At 35.6% G+C, this 26,278-nt stretch overlaps 2 protein-coding genes across 2 annotated transcripts in view; one reads left to right on the top strand and one right to left on the bottom strand.

Moving 5' to 3' along the window:
• Nucleotides 1-26,278, bottom strand: part of LOC105391891 (adenylosuccinate lyase) — a 28,767-nt gene that overhangs the window by 1,039 nt on the left and 1,450 nt on the right. Inside the window, exons 2-3 of the mRNA XM_038109009.2 lie at nt 772-867; nt 164-363 (exon numbers count right to left, since the gene is read on the bottom strand). Coding sequence (XP_037964937.1) covers nt 164-363; nt 772-867 — 296 coding nt within the window. The remainder of the gene's footprint in view (nt 1-163; nt 364-771; nt 868-26,278) is intronic.
• LOC105391893 lies at nt 2,840-26,135 on the top strand. Its single transcript, XM_038109011.2, is given in 9 exon segments — nt 2,840-3,024; nt 7,324-7,520; nt 8,507-8,636; nt 9,154-9,274; nt 10,040-10,128; nt 18,378-18,548; nt 19,602-19,707; nt 22,612-22,743; nt 24,470-26,135. Coding segments are annotated over 9 exon segments (1,143 nt in total). The 5' UTR covers nt 2,840-2,973; the 3' UTR covers nt 24,616-26,135.

A 26,278-nucleotide genomic window follows, 5' to 3' on the forward strand; every position in this document is an offset into this window, starting at 1 on the left:
TTATTCATTTCAATAAGGATTCAAAGTTTTTTTTATTAATGACAACCATCATGAGTTCTTGATTACTATCGTATCGTTATGAGCATTTCTAAAAAAAAATACGTGGTACCATCTGACCAAAATCAATCAACCAAAACTCAAAAACTCCTAAACAACCACTCACTTGTACTCATCAGCGAACTTGGACAATCGGCTGATGATGGCAGCGAGCCGCGGCAGCAGCAGGTCCAGCCCGTGCTTGAGCGTGATGAGGTCGGTGTTGTCGCCCACGTAGCACGAGGTGGCCCCCAGGTGGATGATGGGCGCCGCCTTCGGGCAGCGCTGGGCTAGTGTGTGCACGTGCGCCATCACGTCGTGGCGGACCTGGGTACATCAGGATAGTTATAATGGCCAAAGATTTGTATCACGGACGAAAGCATATAGCTTATCTGTATGACATCCCGCTGCTGCTTGAGTAAAATAAAGATGGAAAATTTCATAGGATTCTTTTTGCTCTGGCGTGGCGAAAGTAACCAGGACCAAGGACCATAGGTTGATACTGCTGGTATGACATAATAATATAATAATGTAAAAATTGTTGAGAAAAATTTCACCAGCTCATCCTCCTCTTTATTTCCAGCTCTTGAGACGTTACTACTCTTGACCTTGTAGGTCTATGGTGGTTTAACAACATTTTTGCTAATTGTGGTGTCCTCTGAAAGAAGCCTAGTGGTTCATCAATTAATAATGAAGCGATATGCACTTATGCACCTATATTCTCTGTTTGCTAACCTTCTTCTCCTGCTCGGCGGCGGTGGCCCAGTCGATGTCGTGCACAGCGCCCTCCAGCTCCGCGATCTGCTCCTCCGAGATGTCCAGCCCGAGCTCCTGCAACCAACAACAGTACATTTACACTAACCATTAAATACGGTACTGGCTGGATGAGGGAGGCCGAGGACCGAGTGTTGTGGCGCTCCTTGGGAGAGGCCTATGTCCAACAGTGGATGATTATTTACTGATGATGATGAGCTATTTAATAAAAAAGAGCGTTTTTTATCACTGGAAAATCACATTTTATGTTATGTGAAGCCTTCTAGAATTTCTACAGGAGGTGTCTTTTACCGACTGTGCGTTACCCACATCCGTCAAAGCCTATCTTCAGCTGTTAGGCTGTAAACATAGTACATTATGATCTGTCACAAAATACCTACTGTTGTTGTTAAAAAGTTGTGTGGCGTGCAACGGAAAACCGATTAAATTTCTAACTTAGAACAAACAGAATATCAATTCTTAGGCACCTAAGTAGGTAGTTTGGTGTCATGAACTCAACAATTTCACACTTTCCACTTCATGCCCGGCCAGCCATTACGGCAGGCTTCCTTTGAGACAAAAGGCACCCACACCGTTACGAAAGGGCGTTTAACCTCTACTTATTCTTGACAATATTTTCTAAACTTTGTAGCATATTTCCGAGTGACAAAACGTTACAGTGGAGGACTATGTAGGGCATACGAAAGGGCCATACTTAACTGCCGCAGCACCTAGTTACCCTGAGTAGGAATACATATGAATGTAGTCACGTATTTATATACAGTCCAAATAATGTTTAGGTAAGTATTCGTTACTATAGAAATATTTATGGCAAATGGTAATATGGACTCGTATCTAAGTACTCGTAACTAAGTATTAACAAAACCTGAACATTGAACAAAGGTACCATTAAAGTATTTGGGACACAAGTGCGTCCCACTGTCCTGGTTAGTGGCCCTTTCCTAACCTACTGTTTTGGGCAGAGCTCTAAAAAGGGCAACAGATAATGCGTAATGCATTTACTACTTAGTACGTACCGTGACTAAAGGTTCTTTGACTTTAATCTATTGTTGAATAACAAAGTAAAGTGCTACTGGTCTATTGCTATTATTTTCTGTTCTATGTTTGTGAAATGGTTTCTGTTTGTGTGCAATAAAGAGTATTTTATCTTCTTCTTCTTCGCTCACCCTTGCACGGAGAACCAGGCATGAATTTCAAGTGTTTATGGTCGGTATACCAAAAGTGTTTTTATCGATATAACTTTTTGCTTATGATTGGTTCAGTATCGTTCAAATACAATTGCGCTGATAATTGTCGTTTATTTCAAACTTTTGTCAGGCGTATGGATTTTCAGACTTCTCTATTCTAGTCTACGAACAACAATACCCATTCTAGTAGTAAAAAGCAGATAATGTTATAATTGTAGTTTATCAACAGTAACATCTTCTACATCGTGGACGTGGACATAAAAGAGGAAGTGGGAATAAATAATACAACAGTATCATGGAAATAAGCCATGGCCACGCGTCCACATAGTTATGAATGTTATAATTTAACAACAAAAAGCAACGATTGCAATCGTCAAGGAGATTGCAAGTGAGTCACCAGATTTTTAACTCGAAAATAGAGCTCCACGTTTTATGAATTCGACTATCAGAGCTGAAAATAAAATGTTTTACGGTACCCATGTCGATATGCGTTAGGTAATGTAAAAATAAATGAAAGGTAGTAAGTATAAAAAATATATATTTATATCTAAGTACAATTAATTAAGTTTGACTTTGCAGATATAACTACTTTGATTCTTTTATAAATTGTCGAGAAATAACGAATTACAGGTGGATTTTTATAGCGTTATCCAAGAGTTAGAGTGGCTAGAGTCGGTAATCGTAGTTGGCATGGTTTTATACTCAACTGTAACATAATGACTAACCAACTTCCAGCGAAAAACGTAATTCAGGAATCTAATGAAACACCGTAGGTTACTCGTCCTACTAAATAGGTGGTAAAGATAAGATTAGACACTACCTGGCCCGATAAACAAACCGCTGATAAGCAGGTGGAATCAGCCAGTGACGATATCTCTGTTAACAAAAACGGACACGAGACAATAGAACAAAAATATAACTAGTCCAGATAATAGTGTCATTAAAATACCTCTAAAAGTCCTAAGTGATAGTGAAAATGGTGTCTGTGCAAACGATAGCCACTATCGTAGTGAAAGCATTCAAAATTGTGAGTAAAGTTCCATTTATGTTGCAAAAACAAGTGTCATTTACAATGTGAATCAATTGATTCGAAAGTGTGCAGTAAAACTGCAATAGGATAAAAAAATATAATACTTATGAGAGATTGTCTCTCTCAACGTGACGACTGGACAGTGTTTAAGCTACATAATAGAAAAAGTTAATGGTACCAGTCCACCATTAAGTAATGATAATCTATATGATATAGTTACTACCTTACACTAACACCATAGACGGCGTATGGTGTTCCATAGCGATCATAGGATAGATATAACGGAATTGCCCGTATTATTCCTTAACGTTCTACGATTGAATATGAAGAGAATCTATGTAATTATCTGAGTAACTAATGAATGACTCACAGTGGTTTATTGTTATTTTCGAATTCCATTCCGGTGCAAATAACTAAATAAGAATTCCACAAGCGTCCGTAAGCATTACCTACATAAGTATACTTTATTTATTTATTGGTCAAATCATTGTTGTATTTTCAATACAGTTTATTTAGATCTATGTATGTCTTATTATTTCGTAACTAAATAAGAGAGTTTAGTGTAAATTCATTAAATGTAAAGATTAATTATTAGCGGTTTCCTAATTATAGGGTAAGAGGGTGGTATTGTATACCTATGAGGGTATGACCTCATTTCATATCAAACGGTAAATGATAGATAATATAGCGCCACACCTAATGTTGATATAATTTATATGTATTGTATACAAAGCACATTTTAGTGTAACTTATTTACTTTTACTTAGGTACTTTACTAGTTAATTCTGATCATAATCATACTTACCATGTAAGTACTTTGTACATAGGCAGGTAGGTACTCAGTATACCTACATCGTACTCCATTATTTATTTAATATGAGTATGCTTTAACATTAGTACCAATTTAATAGTTTGTAAATCATGACTTCATTCAGAACTAGTGCGATAGTGGTCGAATTGATGCACAATTTAACTTCTTAATTAGGCTTTTCGCCCTTCAAGCTCTACCAACACACACATGTTGCAAAAGTCAAACAAACACCTACTTATCTGATACCAGGATTACTCATTCTAAAGATATGTCGTAGTACTTGTACTATAAAGAATGGTAGTTAACTTTAACTCAGTGAGTAATGTGATAAAGAGTGGCTAATTTATCTTGGTTTGTTGATTCGGTATAATTTTGACAGATCAGAGTATTTTAGAGAAACCCCTAAAATTCTATCAAGGAATTAGTCACAAAAATATTACCACCGACTATATATGAAATGTATTGCGAACGACTCAGGTCATAATTATTTGCTCTATATTAGTGTTGAGTGCAGAACTGCAGACGACAACAAAACAGGCAAAAGTAGCGTGAAACATCCTCCAGCCTCTGACGACCTATAAGATAGTGGCTGGATGATGAATACCGAGGACAACGTATTGTAGCGCTCCTTGGTACTGGCGTATGTAGGTCCAGTGGGGTTACACCACCGAACATTAGCAATTAACAATCCTTAAGCAGCGTCGCTCGTTTACGCACTACGGCTACTCTTATAGATAATTATTAAGAGTCTGGATATGAATTCATTACAGAGCATGGACTAAGTAATACGTTAAAGTAGGAAGTAATATGAGGCAGGTACAATGGTACGGAAGGGGCTCCATGGGGGAATGAAGCAGTAAGTCTCGATGGAAATCGATCCGAGACGCCATTGTTCATCTCAAGGACTCGTCAGGCCATAGGGAAAACTCTACACTTATTGTGATCTTATGATCTAGAAATACTTGGATAATGCACAGTTGTTATTGAGTATTAAGTTACATGCATAGGTAGATAATTAAGTTAATGTAGGACTGTAGGTTCATTTTACTAAGGTAATTCTCTGAGATCATAATAAATCGTAAATGTTTACTATGCTTTGTAAACCCTCGATTGCTAAAGAGGAGTGTAGTTGCTACATTGTCATTCCACAGTACTTATACGGTTTGATTTTGGATCAGTTATACACGATGTAGGAAGAGAAGGAGTCGTAGTCCAGCTAAGGATATCTGCTGATGAGTTTTCTTCGGCTTTATCTTTCGCTATGTTGATTAAGGACCCTGTTCAGAAGGGCAACATTATTGGCTGATGATGATACTAAGTGATTTTTGTATATAACTTAAGCGAAGTGGAAACAAAAAGTGCACTAGGGCACAACGCCCAACGCAAGTTATCTTGATAGTCATTAAACCTATTTAAGTACACGATAACGTGTAGATTACTAAAGTAGAGGTAGATACAGAGGCACGCACGGTTGAACGGAGAGTTTTAGTGCGTAATGTAGAGTTCTTGTGTTGTGAATTTGTGATTGATATTAAATCCTGTTATTATTATTTATTTACCGAAAATAAAGCCACGCTGACAATAATTATTATTAGACATAACTTTTAAATGCCTGAACCGATTTTCATAATGTCATAGCTAAGGACACCTTTGAACTAGTCAATATGAAAAGTAAAAAGATTCATAATTACGCCAATCTTTCTAAAACCCCGTAATTTTGGTTAGAAGTCAAATATGTAATGCTAGCAGGTACCTTGGTACCTACATGCTAAAGTATGATCAGTTTCACAGTGTGAAAGCAAGCTTTCGAGACTAATAACTCTATGAAGAAACAGAGGCCTGCCTACTTAGATAATTATTTAACTACAATGTTCCTGTCAACATAGAACTATTACTAGCATATTTTAATTTCATCTAGCTTAATTGTTACCATCCGGTAATGTCAAGAATGTATAATTGATTTGGGTTGTAAGAAGATTATTTACACGACGGAATACCGACAAAATATGAACACTATATGAAAATATATACACTACTAGCTGTTCCCGCGCGCTTCGCTTCGCCTTAAAAAGTTTTCCCGTGGGAATTCCGGGATAAAAAGTAGCCTATGTTCTTTCCCGGGGTCTAGACCGTATGTATACCAAATTTCATTCAAATCTGTTCAGTAGTTTTGGCGTGAAAGAGTAACAGACAGACAGACAGACAGACAGACACAGTTACTTTCGCATTTATAATATTATATATATATATATATATATATATATATATATATATATATATATATATATAGTTAGGAAGTTAGGATTAGTTAGGATAAACATTAGAAAAATGGAACATTTTTAAACTGTTTTATTTAGCTCGACCCGAACGGTGTTGATTTCTAAAGACAATCAATTAAATATTCACGTTTTATAAAATGGCAAAGTAGGTATTATAGCTTCATGATATAAGAAAAAGATGGTTAGTCTGACTAATTAAATTAAATCCTTGTCATATTGAGCAAGTCCTCAGTAAATCGTCACTGGAGTCCCTGTGCCTGACTCACTCTGACATAATTTAATAATGTATACTTCGTACGGACAATGATTCATTGCTGATCTTCACTAATTATCATTAATTATTACCAACAAGGGGGTTTTGTAGGATAACATTGAAACTAATACATCCTTACTGTCTTTCCTAAAGTTTATACGTTGTAAGGTATGTAGGTACTCAACTATATTTAATTGCGTTTGTCAAAATCTAAAGTTCGCGAAGTTTCCCTCGCACTAGAGCAGAGCCTATTATTGTTATGTGTGGTAGAAAATTATGCAGGCAAAATTATAGCTAGGCAGTGCTCAAGGAGATAAAATATGTTAGAAGTTATAGTTGCGAGATACACAAAAAATAGTGTGTTACTTGACAAAAAAATAAGTCATAGTTTTTTCTATTTATTTGTTTTTATAACAGCACGGAAGTATTTAAAATATTGCTATGTATCATCAAAAATAGGCCGCATAATTATGGGTGAATCACCTCGCCCACACTCCTAATCAGTTTGTACTTGATAGTTCTCATTACAAATGTACAAAAAAAACTAACGATTGGGTGCCAGTTTTTCTCAAGTTTTTTCTTCAGTGACAAATATTTTCCGGAGCATAAATTAAGCTCTATAAGAACTCTGGAGGTCAAGCTCGGTGTATCACTAGGAGCTAAAATATCCCAGTTTCTAGATTCATGAAAATTCACATAGAACAACGCGGACTTGAGTAATTTCCTAAGCCATCCCTATACAGGATGTTAGTGTTACTTAGGCGGTCATTCTGAAAAACTTTTGAAACTTTTTTGATGATTTTTATTTTCCATAGTAAAAAGTGTCGTAAGTAATCAAAAAAGTTTCTATGGAGAATCTATGTTGTTTTTCGCGAATTTCCATATGACCCCCCGAGTCACCCCCTTTCGGCTTAGTGTACCACTAAGACCCTATAACAACTTTTCCTCCTCAGGTGCTGAACATCGTGATCCTGGTACTATACCGTACCGGCTTCAATGGCGAGTTCCTCGGGGTGGGCGGCACGTGGAACCTCAACGAGGAGAAGAACCCCGACGCCGAGATCGTGGCCTCGGGCGTCATCGTGGGCTACCTCATCTACACGCTAGTGCAAGTCGTCACCTACTTGTTCGGGACTACGGAACACAAACGGTTGGTTTTTTTCGCAACCTGTGGGGTTACCACCGCCGAATTTAAACCACGTCATTGTCCCTGGAACGCCCTCGCCTCTCAAATCGCCCAAACTAGATTTGACTGATTCTCATTTTTATTCGGGGAAGTTGAGCAACGTCGCCCGCTTGTCAAACTGACGTAACATGAATTCTGACAGATGAATGATTTGACAAGCGAACGACGCTGCTTAGTGGTAGTGATATAGATGATAGGATTTTTATGAAGAACAAGGGGATTTATTGATTAGTTTCACTGGACGGATCGTTTAGCTGGCGTCACTTGTACTAGACAGTCGTTTTACATATTTGAGACGAAGTAAATGTTTTGTCTAGGCCAGACTTGATTTATGCATAGATAAAGAGATGAAACCGCTGAGTACAATAGTTGATGATAATGATAAAATGAACTACTTAAAGGGGATGATGGAAGGCCCATATATAGCTTATGATATCAACATTTCAAATATCAATTCACGTCTACCACATCACTACTGTGGTAGAGGTGCTATTGGTTTTATGACCCGTTTATCGTTAGATAACTCGATAAGGCACTTTTTTTGGATCAAGGTGTATTCGCGTGACGTTGTTTATTGAGGGTATCACAATCGCAGGGCCCTTTTGCAGGTAGAATGTTGCCAGCCGTTAGTTCCTGGATGAGGATGGCCGAAGAGAGTGTAATTCTTTCCGATACGCTTATGCCCAGCAGTAAAAGCGTATTCTCTTACAAATATTCACTCACCTATCCCGACCTTATCATTATCATGGATCATGGAAAGTCGAAAGCGGGTTGCATTTTTTTCGATTCCAGTTTTGTATGGCAGATCGAAAAACAAACGTCATTTGCAAGTGCCCTTGCAGGGCATGTTTCTTGGGGAAAGTTGTTGTGTTGTGGTTAAATTATTATCACTGAATTTAGGGACACCCTGTATATCATGTATGTCTCACGCCCTCCTGCCTTTTTCCCAGGGCGTTGTCGGAGGTGGTGATGAACTTCGTGGGCGTGTTCCTGTGGATCGCGGTGGGCGCGGTGGCGCTGCACTACTGGGGCGGCTACCAGGGCGAGCACCAGTACCAGTTCGTGTTTGCTGAGCGACAGGTGAGGACCCACTGACGATTATATGACACACCTAAGAAAATGCAATGCTTGAGAAAATCGCCCTGCAAGAGGAATATGCCGTTGAAAAGTCAAAGGCCTAAGGGGCTGCTCTTGCAAAAAATATTTATATCGTATGAGCTTTATCGCCGGAGTATTCAACTATACCTACGACTATCCAGAGTTGAATACCTCGGATTAGTGGTGCGTTATATGAAGCAATATCTTATTTAAGTAGGCTTGTTAGGCCAGCGAACTAATTGCTTCTTCGATTTGGATGGGTTCTTGACAAAATATTCAGGATGGAAGTCCTTGCTTTATTTAACGCTATAATGTTAAATAAAGCATCAGTGTGGCCTTTCACATTATTATAGCCACTGAGCGTTTATTGTGCGCGAATAACAGATAGAAAATATGTAGGTAAAAGTTGATCAGATGGATCAAGCTCATATAACATAGTACAATAGTCTGAGTAGTTTCTGATGCTGGTGTACCTAACTTAAGTATTGTTATTTTTCAGGTGGGCATCGCCGTTGGCGCTCTCTGCGTCATACAAGGAGCGGTCTACTTGTTAGATACGGCACTAGCTGTTATACACTACACTAAGGAAATGTAAAACTTTATATTACATTTATTTGGTAGTTTTAAGTTTAAGTTACTGTGTGTTAAATTTTATATTGAAGAAAATTTTTAGTGTCCAACAAAGTGCGAATCAAGCTGAATATTTTGAAAACTTTTCATGACCTACGCTACGTGAATATAAAAACCCCGCTCTCCCTTATTTTCGTAAACTTTACCCACCTTTATCTTTTATATGAGTACTTATACATTTATCTACATAAGAATTTACGGTTCTTACCAATACTGGAATGGATATAATATGCGAGTATGTTTCTAATACTTACTAGTAAAAAAAACTTTAGAAATTATGTTCTGTGTCAGAAAATTAAAATGTGAATGTGCTTTATTAGATAATTAAAGAAATAAACCTCGATTTATGTGTTTTCAATAATTTCCCGCACTTAATACTCACCTCCAACAGCCAGTTTCAATTTAAAGAATTTCTCGTGATGCCCAAATATAATAGCTATTTGAGTAAGTAAGAACTGGATCAATTAATTTTTCCAACAACATAATGGGCTCAAAAACAACAGCGACCCATCACAGGGACGTCAAACCAATCCGTAATAATTAACGCAAGACAGGAGACGAATTAAATAATAAGCCGGCGGGTCAGCGCGGGTCAACCGCCAAGTTCAGATGTCAACTGACATCTCCGGTGTGGACAGATGTCCTGAATCATTCAGCAATTGTCCGGCCTATCGCCGGGTCTAGTCGGTCGTTCGATATTCAAACTGTGATGATCAGCCAGGACCTGCCGTCCGACTGCACGGAGCCCTGCGAAGACCTGTGCACCAAGATTGATTTCGACAAGATATTCTCGTCCTGTGAATCGGAACTCTCAGCCGCCAAAATTGCGCCCCTCACTGATAACGTGAGTAACTTGTTTTGGTTTTTTAAGAATGTTATTGCTGACGCAATGTCGTTATTTGTGAATTATTTGTAAACATTATTAAGTTGATAATACTTAACATACCAAACTGACTTACAAAACTATTTACAAGATTACTGTTTACGGCAGGAAATTATATTAGTATTTTGATGACATTAGTAATGTGGTATTACCGTAATCCATGTTAAGCTACAGTTGTAGTAAAATACGTAATATTGTCACGTTCAGAGTTTTTTCACCTGGGAAATGTTACATAAATCAATATTTGACGAATCGATTAGAAAGTGCGGCTTTTAGAATGTCAGTGAAGACTGAAATATGAGGAGGCATCGCCTAACAAATAAATACGATTTCATCGTAAGTTATTGTTTAATCATGCAATTATTTGAGGTACTGAAACTTTGAGCATACATAATATATGCTTATTGCACTTAAACTTATATTATAAGTAGTGAGAGCAATGAATGCGGCAAAGCACATCTGCCTACACCAAAAGGAGTCATCGAGTTAAAAACGCTGAGTAGTCCTGCCTGAATACATGTACCGGGAAACATATATATTTTTTTTTATATAGTTTATTCATATATTTTTCTTAATTGGTATTACAATTTAGGTCTGCCAGCGCAGTTTGTTTGATGGCGGACATAGCACTCTCTTAATACAATAAAATAGGCAATTATTAATACTTTAGGTACTTACATATCTATGTTTATATAAGGTGAGGTACACATTATCATATCTGATCTGAACAACAGTAAGTCAGAGAACACAAAGATGCAGTAATAATTTTGACTTTGAAACAGTGAAGACGGTAAGTAGGTAGATAACCGGACTTGACATCGTAAGTTAATTTAATATCAGGTAAGTAATATTATCGACAAATTAATCTAGTACTTTTAGGTATATATAATAAAATTATAACAGAAACAAAAAATGTTTAAATAGGTACAGCCTGCAGTCAAAATTGACTCTTACGAAGGAGGGCTTAAGATCGATAATGAGTCCAAACAAAGTGTACAGTGCTTTGATAATGCGCATAGAAATCTTTGACAGCTCGGTTGTTTTCGATTATGTGACACCTGATATTGACTCCTATTTCTTTCGAACAAGGTGCAAAATGCAAGTGTTTTTTTTTTAAGGCTCTTACGATTTAATGATTCGGGTGTGAAGATCTGCATGTGCATTATCAATCCTCGACAAGTGTACGTTTAGCGAGACCGCCACCGTACACAATAAAGTACCTACGCATTGATAACAATGTTAGGCGCACTGTGAGAGGTAGTGTAGTTTTAATCTTACTTTCAGGTTCGTTTTTGAAGTGGCTTTTTCTACAAAACCCTCAGGAGGATATAAGTATGGATACGCTGTAGATAGGTAACAGTTACCCGAAATGGATCCTCATTTGTTTGGCGTCGTGCGTTCGGAAATGCTTGCAGCACATGTGGCGGTGCACAATGCGGCCCAGTGCAGGCGCGCCCGAGCGACACTGATCAGTGGCACGCCTCGTGTGCTCGTTTCTGAACGCATTTCAAATGTACCAACTTACCAACCAAGTAGGTTATCATTAAGTATCGGACTTTTAAAAATAAGCAAGGGATTATACTTTCGAAACTATCTACTGAAAGTTAGTAGAGTAAGTTTAGACAGATTTGTGCTCCAATTCAAAAATAATAGGACGCTGGAACAACTAATTCACTAGAAGTATAAAATTTGGCGCTGAACATGAATGGGTCAAGGCACCTATCTCCAAAAGTAGTCTAGCTTATTAAATAGGTCATGGCGTACTGAAGACAAAGTGTAGAGATCTGGAACACAACAAGTGAAGATGCCAAAGTAAACTCCATTCAACAATGACGCATATATATGTATATAGTTGCAAATAACTATTAACTTTAACCAGACCAGCTTAGTAGCTAGTTCATTAAGCATCCCAAGTAGAAAGTGTGCATTAAGAATGGGCAATGCAACCCAGTTTAGGCTGAGGGCAGGCGGATAACGGCACCACAGTGGGCATGCTAATATGTCGCGCATGCGTCGCTGTGTCATTAGCAGGGCTTGGAAAATTTACCTATGGCTAGGACGTTATGGACATAGTTTTGGTTTGAGATTTAGGGCATGCTCTAATACAATATTCCTGGTATAAGTAGGTACTTTAGAAGTGTCACCTAGTGAACGCTACTTTGCACAATGTTTCAGCTGCTCTTTATCTATATGTACTTCATAAGCTATGCGAAACGAAGTATGCGTAGCGTAGGTAGGTATATCATAGAGAGTATCCGGCACATTGACAAATCTCCTTTCAGTAAAATGCCAAAAATCTTCAGTACTTAAATACTTCTTCCTTATGTGACATCGCGTTGTGACAACCTGTAGGTATAAGTGACATTATGACGGGAAAATACTCCTTTATAAACAAAGAAAGTGACTATAGCTGTAACTCTACACGGAGAATAACAGTATATAAAACAATACGGAGGGGGTGTAAAACTATGTCATACAAATAAATGGGTCAGCTAGCTAGCAACGACCCCTTGTCGACCTTACGCTTCGAACGCACCCCATCCCCTATCAGAATGTTGGCGCCAAAACTCGCGACAAAATGGCGCCACCGAGGTTAGGTCGTCTGCATGGAGAAAACGGATAGGATACTTTGCTTTCACTCACAATAATGTTATTTGTAGCCATGGAATCATAATTTTAAATATAAGTAAGTACATTGTTTTTCTTCCAACCGTGGATTGTTAAATAAGTCATAACAGCCCATGGCTTAGGCGTGGGCACCTAAATCGTCAAGAAACAATGGCAAACTTTAAAATCCAAGTGGGTGAAGTGGGTATGTAGCTATTGTGTTTCGTATGACTGAATAATTTTCTGAACATACCTCAGTAAATACTCCAAAGTATAATGTTACAAAAGCTTAACTTCAGTCATACGACTCATACGTAAAACCCTTATAAACCCATGAATTGATTCACTAAGAACAAACTATAAATGCATGACAAATGGCATTAAGTCTATTTTAAGATCATGGGATATATTTAGCATATAAACCAGATGTATCATCCCGTGCACTACTTTTTTCAGTAAATTAGTCATTTGAATTAGAATTCCCATATAGGTATTATGATGAATGACAAGAGAGGTTTGCGAGATACAGGAAAATATGATTGCGCCTACTATGCTAGTATGCTACCTATAAATAACTAAAATTACAGTTAGGACTTTCAGTCATTATTTGAAACTGCATATATTTTATACTAGAACAGTTTCAGTTACTGAATAGAGGAGAATAAAGTTCTTACTTTGAATCTTAACATTTCGGTTAAACTCTAAATGTGGTAAAACGTTTGCTTTTGAATCATAAAACAAGTGCAAAAAAAAGTGCGACACTCAGTGATAATTGCGTCCAGTGCAGATATGTTGGCGTGCGCAAGAGCATGCAGACCGGAAAACTCTAGAAAGTCACTTTTCAATTTTCGAATAGCTACATAATAAACGATCTGCCCGATTTAACCGTTGCAATGAGATGTGTTTCTGCGTGGTGGGTAATTGTTAGTAGCCAGTAATTACTGCTTTTGTTGCTTGAGTAGGCTGATGAGAAGAGATTACGGTATGTACGGAAGACGTTATCTGTATTATGATGTTTGTATGATGTGGAATCGATGTGGATGATTTCATGCGATTAACTGACACTAAAGCTAAGAGTTTTTTTATTACATTTTTTAACTGGGAATCGTTATTGAGTCCATCGAATGCACTTGTACTGTACCACAGTACATTTCGATTAATTATTTTTATTTTGTTAGCTTTCATATTGTTTTTTATAGTATCAATTGATATAGTTGCAATCTGGTTGTTTATCAACAAGAAGGAAATGCCAAAAAAACGAACTTGAGCAGAACCTTCGATTGTTGATACTTGCGGTTAGAATCTATTCAGTAGCAAATGTCCTTTTACGCTTTGTTGATTTCTAAACAAAACTAGAAGAAAAAAAATGCTTAGCAATCAATACGTACAGAAGCTACCTAAAACTATTCCACAATTTCATATACATAAGTATATATTATGTACTTAAGGAAAGTCCAAATATACCAATGGTAGGTATTAAATAAACGGTATCGAGCAGTGAAGTGAGCGATTATTGGATGATGCTGATGAAAGCTCATCGCGAATATTAAGTTCAAAAATCTAGCTTTTAGTTTGTTCCTTTTACTATTTGAGAAACATTACTTAGTGATAGAAACGTAACGAAAAGAAGGTTTATGTACAAAATGAGCTTCCCATGGAACAAAAGCGGCGAAAGCTGATCGTGTCATAATAATTATTTTAGCCTCTCCACAGCATTGTCGTTTTCCGTACACTTTCACACAGGGCCGAGATAAAATCTGCTAGCTGTACTATTGTAATGGAACCTCTGTTTTTGGGCCATATTAAAATGTAATTATATTTTATATGTAACTATGGTGTTCAAATGGGTTGCTTTAAATAAAAACGGTTTCTAGGTTGCACATTAAATTTATAAATGTTTCTCAAGCGATGGAGCTACCAGAATTATCCATTGAACCTATATGAATCCTGAAACAAATAATGTATCCCTACGAAGATGGATTACGAACATAAATATGAATAATCGCCAAGTTCCATTATTTTAAAACGAAATCCCACTTAAAACTAGAACTCCGATCTAATTATACGTACAAAAATAAATCAATCAAAACATTTATAAAGGGCTTCGATTTCGGTGAATGAAAGCGGTTTCGCAAGATGCGTCTGTTTTGTTTACGCATAGTTCGTAGTGTAATCACAGGCTTAACATGATACACCATTATACATTGAGCTCCGTGCCCTCTCGCGCTGCTTGGTATTGACGGCGATTGAAGGGGGGTTGGGGCATTAACGAGGGCTCTTTGTGTTATTTCAAATGAAGCATAGAGGTTTGTCGCCGTCGAGCCGGGCGGTAGTCGCATCGCGCCGCACCACGAACGCACTCGCCTCAATAGCATACTTCGTAAACACACGCAACAATATTTTTTTTCGAATTTCAGTATTAAAGTGACTGTGATTTTTAAAAAAGGAACTGATTTGATATAGTTATTGTGTCGTTGTGGTTTAGTGTGCAGAAACCTTCATTTGTTTGATAGGTAAGAATTATTTTTTAAAATGTAAAACCATAAAAAGAAATTAGTTTTTTATTTATGTACCTATAACATACCTATTTTTTAAGTAACATCAAAACTGATTTCAACGATTATTATATTTTTAAGTCTGCTGAACAACTCTGACTGAGGAGCACCCACATCAGCACGTTTGGTTTCAACGTATCAACTCGGTTTCTCATTTGAGAACTTTAAGTTAAGCAGAAAGTACTGAAATAAGTATGAAATTACATTTAGCCATACGGAGACCGGACCATTATAATACGCATAATTATCATAATTCACTTTAAACCACTAAAGTTTTAATTATTTTTCTGTGATTTAGTCCTGTCTTGATTGCCTACCCTACCGTATACATTTTAAACTTAGATTGAATTTACGAAAAAAAAAACAAAAAAAACTACTTCGCGTGTCGTAGGTATGTAGGAAAAGCGTGTTAGAAACGAATTAATATGCAAGGCGCATACCATAGAACAACGCATTATACAGTTATACACCCCATGCTTAGGTATACCTACTTATGCTATAAACTCAACTTATACCTAGGTATAGCTTCTGGATAACTCGATCCGCTGCTGGTTATATTTATTGTATAGGTAATAAACCTTTTTACAATAACACAATGATTAGACCTAGCTACCTAGGTCCTAGCTCGTTTCACAATATCATCAAATTCTGCATTTTAAAATAGAAAAAAAAGTTAAGTACCTATTTTGTACTTGTAAGAACCTTATCTGGCAAAACAGCAGTCTTTGTGAAATAGGCTCTTATATTACCAAATCAATACAATGTACATAGTTCTCAAAGTTTAGATTGCCCCATGGTTTTAATTGCAGTTAAAAATAATACGTATACCTACTCAAGTAAATATATTTTTTAAAAATTAATTAGGTAACTACTTTTTATAAAACTACAATCAATTACCAAATATTATGTATTAGTAATACTTAAGTAACTGTCGTTATCTAGAAAACTACGTGACAATTAGCTAACGATACGGCGCACAGGTCTGTTGCTTTTGTTGCGTTTACTCTTATATTAGAGTTAGTAAGGGAATAAGATATTCTCACGATCATTATCAAATTGTAGCATCATTCAGAATAATCACTCCAGGAAGTGCTGGTTCAACTTTAACATGGAATGAAGGGATGCCGTTTCGATTGTTCTAACAAAAAAAAAGAGCAAGGTGTTGTTATGAAATAATACGTTGTTCTATGAGTTATACTTTGTTAATGAGTTATTCATGGTTAATGACACAGACATATGATTAGGACTAGATGCCACAAATGCACTCGTTTGTATAGGAGGATTACTATTTTTTACACTGATAATGACAGCTGGACAGTACTTAATTAACCAAACAAACGTCTGTCAGTTGGTACAAAATGTACCTATTTAAAATTCTACTTAAATAAATAAGTACAATTTTAAATACGTTTAGCGTTTCTTGAAATTCCACCTTAATGTATGAAGTAGTATGAGCCAATGGTTGAACATACGCTCAACCTTTTAACACGCGCAGTATATACATTTGGGGAATCTAGTGTTAGATATGTCTGTGGTTAATGTCATTGGATATTGGATCTCTATTATTTGTTAACCATCTAATTCAAACCATCTACGATACATCTTAAGGTAGAGTGGACAACAATTACCTACTTTAAAGAACTGAAAAACTTATTCTTCTTAATTTAAAGTAAAAATGTTCTGTTTTAGTGGTCCATTGCCAGGCCACGTCTCACCGGTTTCGGTAACCTGTATGCAGTGTTTACATACCACATAAATCTAAATCACGTCGTGTGTCGAATATTTCAATGGACTGTAGGCGCTTTGTTGACATACGCACAACCATTGTTCTGGCTTAGTAAACGCATAAACTCTAACCGCTTGACGATGGCGACTTTATTAAGCGAACTCTATAACAATATACAATGCTGACGTGACATATAATACTCTGAAATATTGACAAAACTAACGTAAATGTATTTTTGTTGTTGTTGTTGTGACTTAGATAAGCCAACGTCTTTCCAACGCATAAGGTATGCAAACTCTTTGCTCGAGAAAATAAAATCAAACTGGTTGGACAAACGAGCATCGAAAGAAAAAGAAAATTTCCCGCCAGCCGGCCAGCGCGCCGATATGATTGGAAAGTGGACAAAACTCTGCGTGCGATCGTTCCGAACCAGTGATTGGCATTTCACTGAGTCCATTAACTACTGATTTATGAATGCCTAGTAGCTTTTTGTGACCATCATCTAATTAATATTTGTTACAGTTTGCTTCTTTGTTTGAAACGGGGGTGTTGAAAGTAGCCAAATGTGGTAAAATTATATGCACAGCGAAGTAGAACCCTTAAAATAGACTGAGAACTTTTTCGATAGGGTTAGCTACGTTGTTAGGTTATATAGGTAGGTAATAGACTATTAAAACAACTACTAGAATACCCAACCCGTTAAAAGCAATATTTAAATGATGGACTGTAGGTAGACTACCTAGAGGTACCTACCTACAGTGTTAAAAGTTATAATAACGTCACAGGGATTTTTATATGAAATGCGAAGAATTTAAAGGTGGATAAGCAAATTCGAATAAAACGTCAACAACATTCCGTGACAAATATCGGAAACTGTGCGCAATAGAGCGATACAATACCGGTTTGCACAAGTACTTAGTATGAGATCAACAAATTACTCTAATTATGCCAGAGCACCACTTGAGCAGTGCATTACACAGGTGCTTTATGTCCGACAACATAGATTACTTGTTATTAATAAACAATGATACATTTGAAAACGCTTAAATGTTCAAGGGCTCAAATTCAAATCCTTATGAAACTACGCAACTTAAACGCAAACTTTCTTGTATATTTGGGATTGCTAGTTTTATAATGTAAAATTTAAAATTGTGTTAAATAAATAAATAACTTAACTATCTATCTATCAAACCCTAAAACACGTATTCATCGTCAACATTATCACACAAACTAATCACCGAAATCCTCCATGACCACAAAAAGGTTCCAATCTATCTAGGTGGGCCGATGGCTAATTTTTTTGAATGCTTTTTTGTTGCCAGGTGCCAGAGTACGGGGTAGGAGCTCGAGTGATTTGGGCGATGTCGGCAGGCGACAGGGAAGCCGAGGCGCAGGCGAAGAAGGGCGAGGAGGGGCCCGGAAATGAGCGGGACAGCAAGGCGGCCGCCGCACTCAAGGTGCACTGGTGTGTCAGTCTGAGGGTTGTTGAGCTGGTAAGTCAGCATGAATGTTGTTTAGTAGTTGGATGTGAGGATGCATAAGGTATAGCCACTGAAAAATGGTTCCCCGTGCATGTTGGTGTATTTATCTGGTAGGCGTGCCCCAAGGTTGTATATTTGGACCTGTGATATTTACTTTGCATTTTTGGTGACATCAATTTGATAATTACCTACAAATAAAAAATAAAAATTTGGAGCCCGATACCTACATAGAGGTAGAGGTGATGATGTACTCGCAAAGTACTAGTTATATTAAACATAGATTAAAACTATGTTGCATGCTCAGTTAATACATATTAAACGAGTATATTAAAACCATATAGAACTACAAGGTATAACTATGCATTCGCCAATTAAAAGTATCGGGCTGTGGGAAACGACATGTGCTTACATCTAATATTGATTGAAATGTTCCTACCAGCTACTTAGTCTAACCTTGACCAATATTTAAAAAACGACGAATTTCAATTTATCTACGAACTAAAAAGTAACAACTGATATCAACAGAAATAAATATACACTTAATAATAAGATTAAACACTACAACTAATCAGAAACCGCAGTGTAACGACGCGTGAAAGCGAATACTAATAAAACCCGGGCCCAGTGGAAAACCACTTGTGGTATTTTAAGAATATTCAAAGAGTGAAAACTGCCGTTTGTCAATGCGGTGGAAACACACTTTCACTGAAATAAACAATTCATCAAAGCCATCATCACCTGTCGAGCGAGACCTTAACAAGTTTGATGCCTCATAGAAAGTGAAACTATTGAGTCGATACATTACTTAACAATTTAATTAAATTAATTTAAAATTCATAAAACTTCCAAATTACTGCAGCGAAATAAATATTTCTGGAATGCATTCCTTTACATATAAATGAAAGATAGCAGTTATAGCAGATAGGTCTGAATTTTTAACAAATCCGGACTACGAGTATACTAAATTTGATGAATGACAAAATGAATGTGCAAAATGCACCACGGGTTTCTTGAAGGGCTCGATAGTTTGATGCTATATCAAATATTGTCGTTGATTCCCCGCAGGTGCTGTCGATAATCGCCATCGGGCTGGTGGTGGGAACCCTGAACACGCCGCAGGTGGTGCAGTCGGACCACAGACACATCGCCGTCATCTTTTCCGCCTATTCCAGTAAGTTCCATTTTTGAAATCGGCCGATTTTGAAATAAGAGACGGTTTGGATACGTAAAAATAACATTTGAAAAAATATACCTTACTATTAAAAATTAAGTTAGTTAAATCCATGAGGTTTTTGTTTGCATAATTATGTAAACTTAAAAGTTACGATTCGTTTATTTTAACAGGCTAGAAGAATAAAATTGCAAACACTACAAAAACCCATTGAACATTTGCAATTACCGTGACCTGTTTTCTTACAGGAATTTGTTGTAATCTTTCAATTTGCACTCAATTGTTTAAATCTACTACGAGTACGTTTCATGGCTGATCGAACATCGTTTAACTCTGATCAATCTTACAGTAACATCCACAGTATAGGTAATTTGATTGTTTCAACACAGCAATATGGCGTTAATGATTGTTTTGCGAAACTTAGCAGAAATAAACAAAATAAACAACGATAATTTAACGATTAGATTAGAAGGCAGTCCAGCCAATCAAATGTTTACGGAAATGCTGCATCGTAAAGCATTGATGCAATGAGAATTATTGTTAACAGGGCAGTTCTTCTTTTTAACCTACATAATGAGTAAAAAATTATCCCAAATTCGAAAAAAAAAACTATAGCTTTTTGGTGAACTCTTATCATTTTTATGATAGCTTCATGTCTATTCTATCGAAAAAGGTGGTTGGCCGCGTAGTTTACCAATTTTTTCAATATTTTAACGACATAATACGTGGATAAGGCACAAAAAATTACACCTTCGTCACATTATCTTTTATTTTTTTTTAACGAGATAGTCTTCGTCGTTTGAAATGAAACTTTTTTGATACGCTAATAAACAAAATACCATTTTAGAAAACATATGAAGGAATGGATTTTTAGTAATAACAAAATATTTATTAAGTAGTTATTACCACTCTGTCACAATTTCAGCTAAAATGAAGCTTGTTTTTGTTATAAATATTTTTTCGCTGCTAATTACAGTAAAAAATTAACAGCATAGACGTTAACATCAATGACTAAATTTAATATGATTTTTCCAAAGTTGTACTATTTATAACATAACATATAAACGACCAAAAATAAGTTGACTACCAGGAGACACCAATCGTTACAAAGTGGTAAACGATGTGACAGAGTTGTTATTCTATTAAATATTAGGCAGGGTTTTGGAATAAAACAGTTTTATTTAATAAGAATAATTTAGTAACTTACATATAAATCATTATGGTTTCAATTTAGTCAAAGAATTAACTGGAGATGTCTTTATAATTAGTATAACTAATTAAAATCACACTTGAGAACCTCTGGAGACTGAAATATCCATATTTCAGGAACTTAAAGGACAAATTTGTTCCAACTACATAAATTAATGTTTATCTGCACAAATAATATTTTCGACAAACTAAAATTTAAGTAATATAACGAAAAATTACGTAATTTCTTAAAGTTTTAATCAGCCATATTTCGAAAGTACATAAGTGGCTCTTAGAACTTGAAAAACTATTTTTTTTCCTTTTTTAATTACCTTAGAAGCTGGAAGGACTTTAATGTAATCATCAAACATCCGATAAATCAATCTCCACCATATTAAACAGTCTACCACATTCATCGTCTGTTCTTGAGAACAATAGCACGAAATCACCTTTTTCACTAACGAAACTTTTTATTACTGCAGCGCAAGTGTATTGGACGTTCCTTTCGCTTCGTACTTTAACCAAAACGTGTAGTTTCTCTTCAATTTTTCGTTGATGAATATCCTCAGGTTGGAGTGTTTGGTAAGAATGTGACAGATTTGTCGTGTGACAGAGGGGTAAAATGTATTGCAAAGTCGAATAGTATTTAAACAGTAACATAAAATGTATTATTCACATGTTGATTGCAAAGTAATCGTTATTACCAATGAGTAAATAACAAAATAATAATTTAAATATATTTTATTTTAACAATTACCTACGTGACGAAGCTGTCGCCGAATAAACACACGCACCTCCTGTCACACTTTGCGGGTGGCCGATACGCGGTGTCTGGATCTCTAAGGGGAAATCTTACCAAGGGGGAAAAGGAGATCTTAAACTCTGATCGATGGCAATAAGGACGAGTGGCTCAAACAAATATTTTAAATGGCAACCTACGTGACAGAGTGTAACTACTAAAACATTGGGTAGTGAGAGACAATTTTTCAACAATTTTTTTAAATATTTCAGAAACATTTTAAAAATATATATTTTGTTTTACTAAATAAGTAATATCTTCTGGAGTTTATATAAAATTTTATATTTTATCTCGTCATATATTTTTTTTCTAACATTATGAAATATACGCAGGATGAAGTGGCAGGAGACAGCCAAGATTCGTATGAAATACACCTCTGTCACGCGGATTTACCACTCTGTAACGTAATTTTAAATACAAAAATATAAATTTATATTTTTGTAAACGTTCACAGCCGTTGTGTTTTTAGTACAATGCACGTTGAAATATAAATAAATAAATAAATATTTGTAAAACTCATGATATTTTCCTCACAACTGGTGGAGACACAGTTATGTAGGTTAAAAAGAAGAACTGCCCAACACCGGCTATAATACGTTTCAATAACCCGACGGTGAGTGAAAGTGAAAACACCATCACAAGTACGATACTGTCAAATGGGGGGCACTTAGGTAATTGCTTATCGATTGGCTATATACCCGATAATCTTTCGCAATTAGTTAACCGCCATTGGAAATAATTTTATCCAATGTAAGGTTACACTTTATTTCACCTGCGATCGAAAGTTATCAAGTAATTTTAGTTTAAAATTTATCAGAGTATAAATTTTCAACCTAACCTTTTTAATTGTTTAGTTTTAGTTATGTTCTTATGGTTATTAAAAACATCTTCCTTAACTTAAACCCCTTCATACATAGGTTTCATCATCATCACCGGTGTGCTGATCATCGCCCGTCTGCTGGGAGAGACCCCCGGCTGGAGGACCTCCCTGGGCTTCTCCATCCTCGGAGTCATCATGTTCACCGCCGCCTGCGCCGTCATCTTCTATGGTAAGATTGTCTAAAACATTCTATTGTTTTCTATCAGTTTTGTAGTTGGAACTTATTAAGGAGGTTACAACCTCCTTTCAATTCTCTGTGTGCCTAATAGTTTTTCCGTAATAGTATTTTTTTCTTTTGTATCTCTTATCAAAAATCGAATCTTCTGTTTTTAAATGTTACTAAACATATCCGCTCACTTGTCTCTACGATTCATATTTCGAAATACAAACGTCTTATTGTTCTGACTTGATGAGCTTATTATAGTTGCGATATGCGCTTGCGCCTTCATCACGACGTAAATATTTTACACCTACATGTTCATAGACCTTCTTTGTTTGAAGCATAACAAGTCATTAGTATGCAAACTACATGCTAGCTGATGAAGGGCCTCTAGTGACATAGTTTTGTTCTATTCCACCGTTTAGTCTTTCCCCTAGAGGTGATGAGGTTTCCGGTCTCTTTTTTGATCATGGCCGAATGAAATGTCTCATTAGTCATTAGATAGAAACATGGGGAATATTGCCTAAATTACTTATCCCTTGCCAAAGCCAGAATGTGTAGGTTTAAATGTTTATTAAATGTATTTCTTTTGTGTAAATAATTTTGTGTGCTCTTTATTTCAATGGATCCATTTCAATCGACGTTTATGAACTTAGTATTGAAATATAATTGTGTACTAGCTGCTTTTCCGTAGATAGAAACCAGCTAAACAATGTTAGTATCACTTCCATGTTTAGCTTCGATAATATTTGGAGTTGCTTAATTGCTTTTAGCCATTAGTTAGGTTTGGTCACATACCTACGTAGAATTTTAAAATATTCCTCAACAAATATTTATGAACAGTTCTTACGAGAAACTGCGCAGTCAGATTAAAATTAAATGGCTGTTCAGGAAATCACAGTCATAGTGATATTAACTTTTTAACTATTGATGAACGAACCCATTTAGACATAACCGCCGACAAAAAAATACAGGGATGTTACATAAATATAAGTATAATTTAAGATTATTTGTTTATCCCATACCTGTAACATAATTTCCTCTTTATCCTATCTCCGTTTCATTCCTTGCAGATGTTTCGTTGTTGACAACTACCCGTAGTTATAATGGTTATGGTTATGGTACTGGCACTGGTACGTGAATCCAAATAAGATCTACGAAATTTTTATTTGAGTGATTGAATTATAGCTTTACTATAATATGAATTGCTTTCTATAAAATTTCCTGCCTCAAATTAAATATCGTAGATACTTATACTAGGTTTTTTGTGTTATTGTAGTTTTCATTATTTTTAATCCTTTTATTAGTTATTTTGTAGTTAGTAGTCATTGTGGTATTTTTAGGCAAGTTTTAATTACTTTTTGCTGTAGTTCGTTTCAGGCTTCTTTGCTACGGTATTTGTGATAACATTATTCACTGCAGTATTTATTTATGTTCAGCTACACATTCTCTTACATCAATACTAACATTACTTAAGTATACCCATATTATAACAAAGAAAGATTTGTATTAAATAAGCAAAAAAACTTAATGAATAAAAATAAACTTTCATGAAGTATTCGATTATAATAAGTTAGTTGTTGGTACACAGCTCCACTTTTAAATCGGTACCTAAGAGGTATCTGTTGCATTCTATAATATTTGAATCCGAAGTTAGCCTCAACCACCTCATTCATTAAAATCCATCACTTCCTCACTAGCCATTCAAGATCTAATTTTTCTTTTCTTCTTCCAGACTGGCACAGGTCGTACTACGCGAACATGCGTCCCAACAAGCAGGCGTACGACCTCCTCATCAGCTCGGGAGTCTTCGCCGTCATCAACGCGCTCGTGTTCCTCATCCACGCCTTCTTCACTTTCATCAAGGAGGCCGAATATTAAAAATAAATTCGAAAAAATGCTGCACCACTCCTCAGAATAAAGATTTAGAGGAAGGATAATATTTCAAAAGAGGTTTCATGGTTTTTGATTCAAAGTTAAAATTCGGTTGTGTTAATCTTTATACCTAACTGAATTAAGTTTTCATGTTTCAGTACCTAGTGTTGTTTAACTTCAGTATTAAAATGTTATTTTAAGGCTCTTTGTAAAATTTGCAAAAATAATTGTGTATAATGTTTTGTAGAAGGTAGGTATATTTAAGTTATGTAAGCATATTTTTGTAAAAATAATTTTGTTGTGAGAAACAAATTATGTTTTTGCCCTACGTTGCAGCTTTATAGTTGAAAAATGAAGCATTTTTTTTATTTATGTTTTTATCGTTTTAAGACCGAATAATAATACATAGGCAATCGGTGTTCACCAAGACGAACATATTTAATCAGTATCATAATAATATGTTATATTTGTATACTCTACAGGTTTTATATCAATCCGTAAATAAAACTATACAAAAACACGTCTGATTATAGTATTGTGGTGAACACCAGCCTAAATCTATTAATTATTTATGTAGGTACTAGATGTACCTACCTACTTCGACATTCCGCTGAAAACCAAATTGTAGTGTTTTAGACTAAAATATAAGTAAGTTTTTAAGTAATCTTAATGATAGACACCCTCTACTATCTATACACATAGCTTAAAAATAAAACATACCTAATAATTATGAACTTGATGAAAGCAAACCACCGTTAAAAATACTGTTCGTTATTTTTTATTTTAAAGTAAATTTTACTTATACGAATGTATAACACCTAAATGGTTACTCAACACCTATTCTTAACACATTTGTTTTTTTCATTTCTTTGTTATTTACTAACCAATACCCTTAATTATAAATAAGTTGTCTGAAAAAATCAGTATCCGTCCAGTTGTTAGTTTTTATACATCTTTTATTAATATTTTTTAGAAAACCTTATTAAGTTAGGTATTGTAAAATGATTTGTCGCATATTAAACATGTAATCAGTTTCAGTAATTTAACTGCAGTAGGTAAGTTTAATTTGTATATTCGAATTCTTTTTTTGTCAGAATGGTGTGATGCATAAATTCCCAAAGGTGCATTATATTATAAATAGATAGGTACTTACCTACTTATTTACTTGGGTAAGTACTAGGTATTTAATATTATTAGCATATGCTTGATGGTTCTGATCAAATATAATCAAATTCATTAGGTTTAGTATTGCTTAGGGTTTATCTAAGTAAAACAGACTTTCACATTACATAATACCTATTTATAATCTCGTTTATTATTTAAATTACATAATAAGTTTTAAAATGCAGGCGCTAATGTTACCTAAACGTTTAATTTCATATATTTTTTCGTAAATTATATAGGTACATTCAAATAAAAAGGTACTGGCAGTAACCCCATGTTAAATCATGTTGTAATTATATTAACATAAATAAATTTAATACATAATACACTATGATATGATTTAAATAAACTACATTTATTTATTCAGTTGTTTCCATTCATAATACAATCAATGCTATAAGTACTATGGTATGGTTACCTAATTAATAATTATATAAGTCATTGCCTAAAACTGGCGAAATTTACAATTTATTTCTGCCACCTGGCTTAATTAGCGGCTTAGGTG

Source organism: Plutella xylostella, chromosome 17 (genome assembly GCF_932276165.1).
Source record: "Plutella xylostella chromosome 17, ilPluXylo3.1, whole genome shotgun sequence".
NCBI lineage: Eukaryota > Metazoa > Arthropoda > Insecta > Lepidoptera > Plutellidae > Plutella > Plutella xylostella.